Raw genomic sequence first — 14,936 nt, 5'->3', positions numbered from 1 at the left:
GCTAGGGCAGAAGTGATCCTTCCTATGTATGTATGTATGTATGTTATGTATATAGATCAATATATAAAGGAAGGGAGTGGGGATTAAGGGTGATTCTGGGGACGTTACCTTACTTCACACTCTTGTAGGATCCGTAATTATATATTTAGTTCGAACAAAAGCAAAACCACAGATATAGTTATTTAACAGCCTGTACATAACCATTGTACTCTTTTGTTCTACTTCTCTTTGTTATCATCCATCTCCTTTCATCTCTAACAATCAAAATTTAAAAGTCAAATCAATTTTCATCTTCACTGGACTCTAACTTCTCGAGGTCTCACTGGTAAGTGTTATATATTTACAGTGTGTTTAGCATGCATAATACATCTGTATTTAGCTAAGTAGGTTCTTAAACTACTTGTTATGTTATTTGTTTGGATTATAAATTAGGCAAGAAAGGAGGCTATACCTCCCCTATTTTTGAAATCTAACTTAAAATTAATTTTTCCTTTAAACAAGAGCTTCAGTATTTACTGTGTCTGGAAGTGTAATTTCATGATGGTTAAGTAAAAATGTTTATTTTTCCTCTAGCACAGCCCTGCTCTAATTGTACAATTTTATGGAAGTTTTTTCTACAATATTTTCTAATGGTAAGTCAGAACATTTAGAAATCAAAGGATAAGACAAAATATGCCACCAAATAAAAAATATTTAAGTATTATATGGGGGATACTATAAGGACATAAAGAATAAAAATTCTGCTCTCAAATATGCTTATAATCTAGTTGGGGAGATAAGGCAATTATAAGTTTTTTAAAAAAGACAGTAAATAATTAAATTCCAAATTATCAATATAAGGTAGGCACAATATACAGGACCTCATGTAGAAGTAAACCTGAGCTGGAGCTTGAAAAACAGGCAGGCTTTGAATTGGTACAAAAAAGGGAAAGGTACTTCCAGAAAGGCTTAAAAAATCAAAAAGGCAAGACTTAGTAGAACTGCAGAGGATGGATTTTTAGAGATCATCCTGAGCTAAAGCAGGTAAAACACCTGCATGAAAAAGTTTTCTTATCAGGAACAATTAGAAAATTTAGGAAAAATAAAGGCAGAGGGTAAATCAGGACAAATTCTAGACACGATCTAGTTGACTGTTAACAGTAAAACTTGAAATTTCTTAGGATATTTATGATATCTTTATTTAGAAAACAAATTAAACATTCTTTTGCTAACTGAACTTTGAATCTTTCTTTTTACAACTGGAGAGTAACTAGGGCATTGTATTACAAATGCATTCTTCTCCCTAATAGCATCTACATTTGGTGGCAAAGCCTCATCTCTAATAGCCTACGAACACTGTTCTAGCTTACACTTGATACTTTATCTTACATATTATATTACATTTAAAAGTTCAACATTTTTCAAATGTGTAAATCATCTCCATTTTGGATTCAGAATAAATTATGGCAGAAATGATAATATATATGATGTAAGAGACTTAACCTGCACTGGCATCTAAACTTTCACTTCAAGGACAAAAGTATCAATTATCTCAACAGTACTTTCGTATTTTAAAAAAAGCCTGAAATCACAATCTATATAAACTATCAATTTAACATACACTCAATGAACCACATTAAATTGTATTCCTGTGCTACTGGAAATAAAAAACAGAAAAATATGATACTTTCTCCATTAATACCTACTACCTATCAGAGACAACTGAAAAATGCATACTGACTGTAGACATACAAATGCAAATTACACACTTACTAGAAGCTATTCTACTTAAAGAATATGCAACCTAGGAAAATGGCTGAAACAATGATCTGTCAAGCCAACTGGGTGTATTCTCACGCGAAAAAAGTTAGAATCAAGCAAAAACCAGAGTAAGTCATTAAGACATTACTAATGAGGAAGAAAATACGATGGCAACCTGACCCTATGGCAAGTGAAAATGGTAAGCACCGTATTTTGGTGAAATTTTAAAACTGTAATACTACTGAGTTTTCTTTTTCACATTTTGCGAACAAGCTACTTCTGTTTAAAAAAAAATAGTCCAAATGGCATCAGGGTTCTTATTGTGAGGATGAAAATGTTCAAAAATTGACTTATGGTGATGGCTGCACCACTTGGTAAAGTAACTAAAAATCACTGAACTGTAAACAAAAAATGAAATCATCTGGTACCTTAGCACAAACCACGGTAGTGACATCATACTATAATAGTCACTGTTATTAATAACCAAACTCTTACAGTTAAAAAAAAAGCCAATTTCAACTATATCTTTGATTAGGCAGTACAAATTATTAATTTTCAAAAATTTCAACCCGTGCATACTTATCTTTTTAATATTCTGTATGACTAAAATGGGAAGTGTGTAAAAGATCTTCTGCTGTACACTACAGTGTCATGGTTGTCTTAAGGAAAAGTACATGTTCAATGATTGAGTTGCAAGGTGAACCAGCTGCTTTTCTCATAGAACACTATTTTTACTTGAAGGAGTGACAGTCAAACCAAAGCCATTCAGACTTGAGTATTTGGCAGACATTTTCCAGATAATAAAGTTGAGCCTATCCTTCAATAAAAACAAATGATAAAAATCAGTTTTCAAAAAAAGGGTGAAATTTTGGAAAATCTGTATCTGTCATCAAGAGTTTGACTATTATCCAATACTTTTTGAAAAGCCTTTTCTAATGGGTTTAGTAGTGAAATTAATGAATGTGATTTTTTTGGTGTTGTATAATGGTGCTGTATATGTTGGAATACCTGCATAACTCCCTGAACCAGTATTTCCCAAACAATCAATGCATACGGTCAAAAAATCATGCATGGGTAAAAGATCCATTTAAATTGCAAAATCAACCAATATAGTTTAGAATTCTAGTATAGTTTAGAATCCAAAAAACTGAATGATATGGTTTCAAATCCCACATTTCAGTACCTTTTAAGAAATTACTACTTGTTGAGTTCTGGTGTATGATCAAAAAAGGATATTCACAATTATCTGAAAAGGCTAGTAAAACACCTCTCTTTCCCAACTACATGTATGTGTGAGGCTTGGTTTTCTTCTTATCCTTCAAACAAAATGACATATCACAACAGACTGAATGAAAATCAGATATGAAAAAAAACATGAAAATCTAGCTGTCAATTAAGCCAGAAATGTAAAGGTCTGCAAAAATGTAGAACAATGCCACTCATCACTAAATTTGGTTTTTTAAAGTTATTTTTCATAAGAATATATATAACTATAATCAATTTACTATTTGTCAATTAATAAATATATTTTAGAATTTCTTAATTTCTAATACAGTATATATATCAATAAATTTAGCCAACACATACAAAACTACACTCAAAAACTCTTGATAGTGTAAGAGTTTCAAGACTAAAAAGTTTAAGAACCATTCACCAGTAACAATAATATTGCCAAAGATAATTCTGATGTCAGTATTATTTTCTTCTCAACATCCAATGTTTCTTCTCCTCACTGTGTATATCTGATTTGGGTCTTGGAGGGGGTAAGAGGATCTTACTGAATGTTCTAATAGGGCTAGTCCTATTTGCCTCACAAAATTGGATGCAGAATATCTCCCCATGTACACCTAGTTCTTTTAATGCTCCAAAGTTAGTAATTTCAACATTTACTAATATATTACTAATTTTATTTTCAGTGCCTTTGTTCCATTTTTCTGTACTTTTTACTCAAGGTTTTAAAAGTTGAACAAGTACTCAAAGCTATGAATTAATTTCTGAGTGCTGCTTTGGCAGGTATTTCATAATTATCAACATTTAATCTCTTCTTTGATTCAGTTACTTATAAAACTTTTAATAACTCCTAGTTTTACTGTTTTGTGTCCGGAAAGTACATGCTATAAAATTTCTAGTTTTAAAAATTTATTCAGAGATTTTTAATGGCATAAAGTATTGTCTTTTTTGCATATGAACCATGGAAATGCAAATGAAGGCATTAAGCCTACTTGTAGAATACAGCTTGATAATTAACTGTCTTAATTCTAAGTTGTTATTTTAATTATATTTCTATGACCATGAACCTTTAACTTACTTTAAAATTTAAAAAACAAATCTACTTTTTTGCATTGTTTTCCTTTATAAAAGTTTGATTTTTTATCTTTAACAAAATTTTCTGCAATCTCAACTGAACTACCTTTCTATTTCTAATATCTATAATAAATGATTCTACTAACGAATTAAATATATTGTTTTGATTTCATATAAGCCATAAGGTTGTCAGGGATTAATCCATACTGTTTCCCCCTTATTTGTATTATAGAATTTTTACAGTGGGCTTGAATATTTTCACTTTCCTTGTTTGTATACTTCCTTTCATTACTTAAAAATATTTTTAAAAAATCAGTTGAATTTAATGTTCCTTTCTGGATACATATGTAACTGCAAAAACTACAGCAGAAGGCTTCCCTGGTGGCGCAGTGGTTAAGAATCTGCCTGCCAATGCAGGGGACACGGATTAGAGCCCTGGTGCGGGAAGATCCCACATGCCGTGGAGCAACTAAGCCTGTGAGCCACAACTGCTGAGCCTGTGCTCTAGAGTCCGCGAGCCACAACTACTGAGCCTGCGTGCCTATAGCCCATGCTCCGCAGCAAGAGAAGCCACCGCAATGAGAAGCCCATGCACCACAATGAAGAATAGCCCCCGCTCGTCGCGACTAGAGAAAGCCTGCACGCAGCAACAAAGACCCAATGCAGTCATAAATAAATAAATAAATTTATCAAAAAAAAAAATTTCAGCAGAGTGAGTCTACCTGTAAGCAGTAGCATGGAAAGCCAATGCCTAGGGATTCCTATGACTGAGTTCAAGAAGAGCTGTCCTTATCGATCCTTAACCCACCTACTAGATATCAAGATTAGAGCCAACTATTACAGTATCCAATGTTTGAGTCAAACCTGCTCATTCAGGGAAGGCTCTTACTCCCAGCCATGATTCTAGGGATATCAATCAACTCATAAGGCAATCGTACAGGCTGTATTATTCAGGAGGGAGGCAAAATACTACATAATAATGTTACTTTTAATCTCCTGAATGCATGTTCGATTAATCTCCATAAATATTGAGAAATATACCCTTAATTCTTGAGTTTGAAATTCTCATCAAACATCTCTTTTCATAAGATGCACGGATAGTTTAACATTAAAGATAGGTATGTAACTATTTTATATTCACCAACATCCCCAAATTTCTTGCAATGTTTTACCAATCATTTTTCTGGGTACTCCAGATTCATCCATTATTGGTATGTCTCAACTACTGCATAAGATTGCAACTGTCAGTATCACAAATAAAAAAGCCTCTTCTAAAATATAATGATTGCCCAAAGGGTGCATGAAAAAGGTACTTCTCAAGAATCAGAGTATAACAGAAATAAGACGGCCCTCAGAGGATTAAATAAACAATGCACCAGAGCAGAGAGAGATTAATCAATTTAGTAAGAGAAAACTACCAGATCAGGAAGACTTGAGAAGAACTTGATACAAAATACTAACATATTTAAATCAACATAGGGGGACAGGGAAGGAAGATAGGAACAAAGTGAGAGATACTGATATGAAATGGAATCATAAAAAGAGAAGTAAAAAGCAAATCTTGGAAATGCCCATCCAAATGTTTAGGGTGACATAACATGTCAAAAAATGTTCATGATCTGGTCCTTATGACAAGGATATTCCTATTGTGGAAATGGAAATGTTAACCCGATGCTTAATCTGATGGTGCCATGAAACATTCCAGTCACATAAATTAATTTTCTATTCTGATTCCAAATATTCATAAAGGAATCTTCTGTATTCTACAGCTTCCTATGTATTAAACCTATAGGGTCAGAACAATCTGGTCATGTTTCATGTACTTAGTCCTCTAAGCACTTCTCATTGCAAATAATGATGGCATTCTGGTTTTATACTCAGTCTTTTTGAGGATGGTTCAGCTTTGTTCTTCACAAATCAACCCCTAGGATACTGTAAAAATAAAGTTGCATGCTTCCTATACCAAAAGCCAGAACAAAATAATACCACCCTTGTAGGATCTTACTTTAGTACACAGTGGCTTTTCTTTTTTAACCTTTCCCAAGAGCTTTTTACTTAATGCAACATATGGACTACAACTTATATATAACTTTCCAGATTACAATCTATCATAGCATCCAGCAAACAGTAAAACATATAGCTTTAAAATTTTTAGATTTCCCACAAAATAGGGTTTCTTCAATAAAGGAGGAACAACAGCTCAGACAGAATGAAGCTTTTATGTTCACATTAGTGAATAATGTGAATCTAGAAGGCATACTTGAACATCTCTAATAAAAGAAGAAATAACTATAATACCATGTAAATTACAAAATCTTATCTCTTATAATTTACATTTAAAATTTAATGCTGGAATCACCATCTTCTACCTCACTTAATGCCATGTAGTTTTGTTTTTTCAAGGGAAGACCGAAATAATTTCCTATTACGAAAACTTCTTTGCCTGTGTTCAGTTTTAACAAATTGGACCTGCGTGTCATGCAAATACTAACTAAATACATTAATACTGAAATTGTAATGTTAATACAAAAAATAAGCCAAGCATATTTCTGATAAAAGTGCTTCTATTTGACAGATTCAGGCAAACATTTAGCATTTAATGCAGAAAACACAATTTAAACCATTTAAAAATGGCTCCCTGGGACTTCCCTGGTGATCCAGTAGCTAAGACTTCCAATGCAGGGGTGTGGGTTCAATCCCTGGTTGGGGAGCTAAGATCCCACATGCCTCGTGGCCAAAAACACAAAAGTATTGTAACAAATTCAATAAAGACTTTAAAAAATGGTCCACATCAAAAAAAAACACAAAACCCCTCCATTTCTACATTTAAAAATCACTGGCAATTCTTGGTTGGCAAATATTTTTCATCTGTATCGCCACCAATAACTTCATTTCTCTTAAATTTAAAGTTCAGATGATTACGTTAACAACTTAACTGAATAGGTCAAATATTTTATAGTCTCAAAAATCTTACTACACGGAGTATTTAAAGAACATGTTTATTCATGTGACTCAGTTTAGATGATTATATTTCATCAACTTATATAAAAATATCGCTAACGTATTATTACCTTATTTTCAAGACTTAAAAAATTACAAAGAAATTTAAAAATACACTGTTCAATGTTCATTGATTTTCTATTAGATGGGTATTACACCATCTATTCCTAAACTATACTTCTGTAAATTAAATATGCATTTTCGAAAAAAATGTTAAAATCTTAATTTTACAGACAATAAGCAGATATCAACTGAAATGTATTAGGATCTCCATCTTAAATTGAGTTAAAAATAACAAAAATATGGCTCAAAGTGTTATGTGAGACTTAACCAACAATGCAGTCAATAAGTCATACCAAGAATGCAATTTTGGGCTAAATTAATATAAGTATATGTACTGGTCATAGGAGCTAATATTGCCACTGTAATCTATAAAGCTTAGATAACAATCCTAGAATAAGCTTTCAATTTTAAAGATCCAGATTTTTAAAAAGCTGTGGATAAACTGGTGGTTACCTAAGAACAGCAGCCAAAATACTAAAGAATGTGACAAACTACATTACTTAATAAAACTAGAGATATTTAGCCTGAAGGAAAGAAAAATAAGGAAAATTATCTTCAAGTATCTGAAGTATTTTCATAAAGCAGTCTAGTTTTCTGTTGCTCCAACCAAATAAGAAATAATAGAATATTCAGAGGCATTGACCTCAAATGGAAGAATAAATTTTAAAAAATGATTTCTAGCTAACAGTAGAACAGTCTAGTTCATAAAGCAGTGAATTTCTTATCACCAAAAGCTGGATGATGGAACAAAGAAGATATAAAAGGAATTCTCTTGGAATGTGTAGATTCCTTCCAAATAATATGGCCTAGAGCCTTAATTCTAAAGCTTTAATGTATACATGAATTACCTGGGTTCTTCTTACGTTGAAGATTCTGATTTAGTTCTTCTAGAATAAGGCCTGAGACTCTGCATTATACTGATGCTGCTGGCCCAGGGACCAAACTTAAATAGCACTTTAAAGGGCTTAAGAGTATACTTTTATCAAATAATTTACTTAAGAGTTACATGTAAGCTTTTTCAATTAACAAGCAAATCTACCACATGAAGAGGGGAAAAAATGTGACAACAAATTCAAATGTTAGAGAGAAGTACATTTTAAATTTTAAAAATCCTATTTGATTTCATATAATTAAAGTCAAAACTATACAGTGAAATAACTTACTGTGGCTGGTAAAGGAAGAGATCAATAATGTTATCACGCCCTTTAGGGTGATTGAAGAAAACAAACAGAGACCAATGAATGAGCCATGTTCGCTGCTGAAGAGACTGAAGTGGAGAACTCACAGACTAAAGGATTAAAAAAGGTATACATAGGAAATATTAATATATGAAAAAGATGAAAGGGAATAAACATGCCTGATCTCAGAATTTTATTTTAAATGAGAACCTTCTGAAGCATGCACAGTGATCATTATGATCAAAGTCCAATCCCCCAGACCACTCTACTCTCTGCATGACCCCTGACATTCAAAATTTCCCTGTTCTCAGAGACAGATTCAACAATGTCCACTAAGCCATTTTTACAGAGGCTCCAAGTTATACATATCTCAGAAAACATTTCATAAGCAAGGACTAAATTAAACACTTCATAATAAGTTTTATTAGACATTAATAGTAGATGAAAACTGTCATCTTCTGCATTAGACTTTCAATAATGGGTGGCACTAAGAGTATTATGTCATTTCCACTGGAACAGATCAAAGAGGCACCACAGCTCTAAGAAAAATGAAAACTGAGTTATTTTCTCTAAGAGCCAAAAGAAGTTTGACAGCTTCCTTCAAGGAGATTCAGTAAAACTAATCAAGCCACTAATCCACTGTGATTTTTATATCAGGTCAACATTTTAGTTTAGTCTCCCTCCTTTTCCTCCTTCCTTTTTAAAGTACACAGTGTTCTCCTTATCAGGAAGTATGAAGGATACATAGAAATTTCAGAAAATCACCCTGAAAAAGTGTAACTCACATTATTATCTATGGTCTCTTTTAGCCGTGTAAGGTCTTCCATGGCTGCATCCCAATTCTGCATTAAGATTTCAGAGGCCAGTTTTCCCCAGAGTGAACTCAAAGCATTTCTATCTGTTGCTGGAACCTGTTTAAGCAATCATAATTAATTATATTCTGAATACTCTGGAGGAAAAAAAGATAATGTATATTTTATACCCTACATATCCCTCGGGCCTACTAAAAGGTCTATAGCACTCTTCCCCAAACTCCAGTTATATAAGCCCTTATTTGGATCACACTGGTTAAGCTGATTCAAATAGATTTCATTTAACTTGATTTACTAAAAATACTCAGGTCTTTGATAGTCAGTCTAGATCAGAAGATAAATAACTTAAAACTAGGATACAGCACCAGTGTTTTCGTGTAACCCATTTCAGACCATTTATACACAATTAATCAAATTTTAGGGACTCAAAACTTTGCAAACAAAGTTAGATTCAGAGGCAATTTGTTGCTAAAAATTCCTGGAGTGAAGATGTGAAAATCAAGAATTGAGTGTCTCATCTAAAATTTAGAAAAATTACTTCCAGAACAAAAAAACTTCCAAATTATGATATAAATGGAAGAGGTCATAGAGAGAAAAAAAAGCAGGTCTACTGGTTAATAACATTAATAATTATCAAAGGAATATGTACTGAGAAACAGAAGTTCATTTTCTTATATAACCCTAAAACCCTGGAAGGTAAATAATGATTTTTATCCCTATTTTAAAGAGGGGACCTGATGCACGGAGAGCATAATTTGTTGAAAATTATACTTCTAATCATAAAAGCTATAAAATTTCATACTGCAGTCTTAACCCTACAAAAAAGGAGGAATGAGGGTCACTCTATCTCTTCTTGCCATTGATGCAAGTGGGTCATAAACCCAAACACCTATAAGGACTAGGCTAATAACAAAAACAAGTAAAGCAGGACTCTCAAAACAAGGCAAAGAAAGTGGATATAATGACTCTGAACTGTGCTAAAGCAGCAGAAGCAAGTGAGGGTACTGGAGGGAGAAAACATTTCTATACCCCAAGCTGAAATTTTGAATTTTTCACTGAAGCACTTACATGGTACTATTAATTGTAAAGTACTATTGGTACATATTATAATTACAAGTTAAATAAAATCATATGGGCAGGACTGGAAATCCAACCACCAATAATTCTGGCTCTACCACTTACTATAAGCAGCTGAACCATCTGTGCTTTAGCTTCCTCATCTATAAAATGGGGCTAGTAACAGAAGCCACCTCAGTTGTTGTATGACTTAAATTACATAATACATGTAAAAAGATTACAACATCATCTGACACATGATAAAAACTTGGGAAATGTGAGTCATTACCACAATGATAATGAGAATAGAAATGATTATATCAGAGTATTATAGGTTGCCTAAACTATGAGGATCAAAATCATACCTAAGTCAGACTCTGCCTATACTGAAATTCTTCCTTTGATGTCAGTAATTAATTCAAATGTACAGGAAAACACTTTAGCAAACTCTCAGAACAGGCAAATAGTAGAGACTAAATTTGCAAATTAAAATTTGTAACATAACCATGAAATCACTAGTTCTTATTATTATTACAATGTGTGTCCACAAGAAACTTGTATATGAATATTCATGTCTTTATTTGAAATAGACAAAACCCAGAAGTAATCCAAATGTTTATCAATAGATGAATAAACTGCAGTATATTCATAGAATGGAATACTGGTCAGCAATGGAAAGAATCAAACTTCTGATACATACAATAATATAAACGAATCTCAAAAAACTTGCTAGTCAAAATAAGCCAGGCACAAGCTTACATATATCATTCCACTTACATGAAATTCTAGAACAGACAAAACTAATCTACAGGGATGGAAAGCAGACCAATGGATGAACCAGAGATGAGGTATGACTGCAAAGGGGAACAAGGGGTCTTTCTGGGTAACAGAAATATTCTTTATCTTGATTTGGTGGTAGTTGTACAGGTATGTGCATTTGTCAAAACTCACCGAAATCAAAAAAACCTTACATAAAAATCTATAAAATTATTGTTCAAATTACAAAGGATAAAACGTTTTATCCTTACAAAGAAATCTAAGTACTAATATTTCACTGAATCTAAGATGTCATCAATTTTATGGTATATTATTTTAGGTCAATTCAGGACACGTCCTAATTTTAGATGTTAAAGTGGGATAAAAATATATCTGAGAATCGATATGAAATAGATGTCTTTTACAGTGACATTATCAGAGTACATCAGATCCAAACCTTCAGTCAAGAGCCTAAAACTTCACCAAATCATCATTACTCAAGCTTTCTTGAGTCAAGGGAAAGTACCTTTAAATCGAACGGCAAGTACTTACAGTAGATAAACTTTAAATTCTGAGTGAAACACACACACACAAATATGATCACCAACAGTCCTAGCATCTTAAAATCACTTTTATTTCAAATAGCTGCTGGATGAGGAGAGGGGTTATATTTTGGAGCCAGACCAAAGGCCACAGTGAGGGCAAATTTTAACAAAATAATTACAATACAGTGATTAATTACAATACAGTTATAAATTAATAACTTTTAAAACAAAAGTGTTCAAAAATTCCTAACAAATCTGCCCCACCATTTCAATTCAAATTAATGCATTTCTTAGAGCATGATTCAAAGAAGCTTCACAATCAAATAGGGTGCATTTAAGCACTTGGTGTATTCTAAAAGCCATGAAGTCTTTTAAAAATAAAAGTAGATTCTAGGGTCATACAGCTTTAATTTATACAACACTAACCTACAATAGGTCACTCAGAGAGTCAAATTCTAATCTCAGATCATAGTTACAATGGTTCTTTCATAGCTTATGTTTCCCTAACCATAGATTTAAAAGAATAATCAACCACCAGAAAAGAAATGAAAACAGGCCATTTGCAAAAAAGTAAAATTAAATAACTAATAAGCAAAAACATTGACATTATTTATCCCAAATCCAAAACAGGATTTTTATCTTTGCTATTAACAAGATTTCATTAGTGGTGTCTATCTTAATCAAAAGTAAATAATCCATTTTTAAACTTAGCTTAGTTAGCCTTTATCAATATGCCAACATGAAGTAACCAACTCCCACGTAACTCAATTGTTCTGTGGCACAAGATGGGACAAAAACTACAATGAACTGCACCTAATTTCTGAACACTATCCAATCACTACATTTTGACTGCTCTTAACGTAAAACATTAATTTTGTATCCAGACCATGGTATTCAATCACTTAAACATCATTTGAGTTCCATCATAAGATCTGCTAGGCAATGTAAAAGCTTAAGATCAACCCAGAATTTTTTAAGACAGGAAACTTAATTAGATCTTTGTATTTTACAAAAGTAAATATAAAAACTCTGCAAACTTTTAAGTATATACCTATCACATGCAGAAATTTTCAGACTAATTATGAAACCATACTACATAAACATAATAATACTATTAAAACTAAAATATGTTACATGTGTTAGGATAAAAGCTTTTTGCAGCAGTGTAGCAAGTTTTTTAATCCCCAAAAGATTCATGCATACTACTCTGGCTCAAGTCCATGTCATTACAGTTGGCTCTTCATACCAATCTGCTTTCAAGGGTGGATATGCTAGAAGAGTTTCAATATCTGGATTTCCAGCAGTTACCTTAAGTTTCCATGTCTTAGCAAAATGGCACATTCACTCACTGACCAGCAACAATAAATTTACTGTGCTAGAACTCTAACATGACACTAAATCTTCATTCTCAAAATTCACTCCCAGCATTAACAAATGATATGAATAACCAACTCTTTTCATGTACCTGTAATCATATCAGGCTTCTGATTTTACAATCCTCGTCTAAGCTGTTTACATTTCCAAAGTAATCAACTTTTGCTCTCCTAAATCCTTCATAATATTCAAAGTAAAACTGATGGAATTTTCTGATAAGCTGCTACAAATTTAGCATCACCCATTACCTTCAATGCACTTGCAAGCTAACCACAGCTAAACTGTAAATTAAGAATTCGTTTACAAATGGGATATTTTTTTTTCAAATCAAACTTGGAAATAAACTGAAATCTTTATTTCTTTGAAGGAAGGATGGTACTTTAAAAAATGAAGTTGTCTAAGCACTTTTTTTAAGTGTAGGATTTATTCGATTTAATAATACTGAACTCTTTCCTCACTTGCAAAAAAGGAAAATTTAATTTCCTAGAGAACAACCAAAGATAGCAGCCATTGAGTCTTTTCTTTGTGACTTGCGGGGCTAAAAGAAAAAAGGCACCAGAAAACAGAGACAGAAAGAACGGACTCTTCCAAGGTTGGAAGACAAAAAGTCCCTGTCTTAAAGAGGTCATTTCCCAACTTCTAGAGTTAACCAGAGATATCAGAGATGTAGGTACTTGCTTACTAATCCAAAGTAACAAATTATAATTTCTCAAATGAGACGCTAGTTAAAACAAGAGAATTTTGGTAACTTTAGAAGGCATTTATTAATATAATTACCTAAACAGAAGGCAGAATAAGAAAGAAATCTGTCAATGAAATCCTGATTTTTCCTTTGGCTTCATGCAACTCTCCTTCCCTAACAAACACAATGAATCTAGGAAACTTGTCAAGTAAACAAATGAAGAAAAAAAGGTTAGGGATTTTTTCTAGCAGTACTATTTAAACTCATCTACTCCCTACATAATGAAAAGAAATTGAGCTTTGTAGTCTAATACCTGAGGGCAGAAGTAAATAGAAAAAAGTTACTATTAAAGCATAAAATCTTTTCAGATATCATTAGAATTCCACAGCTGTTTAGAACAAATTCAAGGAATATATGCAGCATAAAATATTGAATTAAAATTAGGAATAATAGATTTATTCAGTAAATATTAAGCACCCACAATGTGCCACTCACTGTGCTGTACAGTAATACTATAACAAATTCACTACATGATAGAATTCTAATGCTAAAATCATACAATTATATATAAAATGAAAAATTAGTGGTTCCTACTTTTGGATTTCAAGGACAAGTTAAATCTCCCTCCAAATTTTGAGGCCCTGAAATAAGGTTTCCTATTTCTATTTGGTTTTGTTGAAAGTTTATTTTTTTCTCCTTTTGCCAATAACTGTTGAAAACTTAATGGACAGATCAAATCTACAGACATGTTTTAAGGAACCAAGGCAACCTACAAAAGAGAAGAAAAAGAAAAAAAAATTACTTACCAACACTCTAAAGAAGTAAAGATATTCTGCTGCTCCAGAGTAATTTCCACATTCATATTGGAATTTTGCATACCTGTAGAGTGTATCTAAATATTCCTGCCTAAACTAAAAAAAGGAAAAAAGCTTAAATTCTATTTTTTAATTTTGAGTTTTAAAATTCAAACCATTTACTCTTTCAAATATCCCCAGATATCAATTCTTTCAAAAGTTACTACCCTCTCCCCGCCCCCAAAAATCAGAAAAGCACATGACCGTTAAAATACATATTAGGAATTGTTGGATTTAACTTTCATAGTTCTGAACTGTAACAATACCTACTTTGTTGTGATACAAACTTGAATTACAGCTGAAGGTCTGATGTGTGAGTCCCTTAGCTGGTGAATGAGCTTAGACAACTACCAAGCATATGCATCCCTGTGAGGATTTTGTGATTCTGTACAAATAATGTGTATAGTAAACTTTAGTTCTCTGAAAAAACTGGCCCCCAAATTACACCAACTTTTACAGTTATTGATGCAAGCAAAGTGAAAGACAAAAAATCAAGAGAAGGGCTCTGAACCAGATCATTAACAAATATACCAAACATTCTATATGGAAACCAGAAAGAGTAATTTTGCAGT

At 32.5% G+C, this 14,936-nt stretch overlaps 1 protein-coding gene across 1 annotated transcript in view; it reads right to left on the bottom strand.

The window, feature by feature from the left end:
* The window catches only part of EIF3E (eukaryotic translation initiation factor 3 subunit E), a 50,520-nt gene that overhangs the window by 23,108 nt on the left and 12,476 nt on the right, over window positions 1-14,936 (bottom strand). Inside the window, exons 5-7 of the mRNA XM_067711488.1 lie at window positions 14,317-14,421; window positions 9,071-9,196; window positions 8,271-8,395 (exon numbers count right to left, since the gene is read on the bottom strand). Of these exons, the coding sequence (XP_067567589.1) occupies window positions 8,271-8,395; window positions 9,071-9,196; window positions 14,317-14,421 (356 nt within the window). The remainder of the gene's footprint in view (window positions 1-8,270; window positions 8,396-9,070; window positions 9,197-14,316; window positions 14,422-14,936) is intronic.

This window comes from Pseudorca crassidens, chromosome 17 (assembly GCF_039906515.1).
Source record: "Pseudorca crassidens isolate mPseCra1 chromosome 17, mPseCra1.hap1, whole genome shotgun sequence".
Taxonomy (NCBI): domain Eukaryota; kingdom Metazoa; phylum Chordata; class Mammalia; order Artiodactyla; family Delphinidae; genus Pseudorca; species Pseudorca crassidens.
The sequence above is the reverse complement of the archived record's forward strand: the minus strand, read 5'-3'. Positions and strand labels throughout refer to the sequence as shown.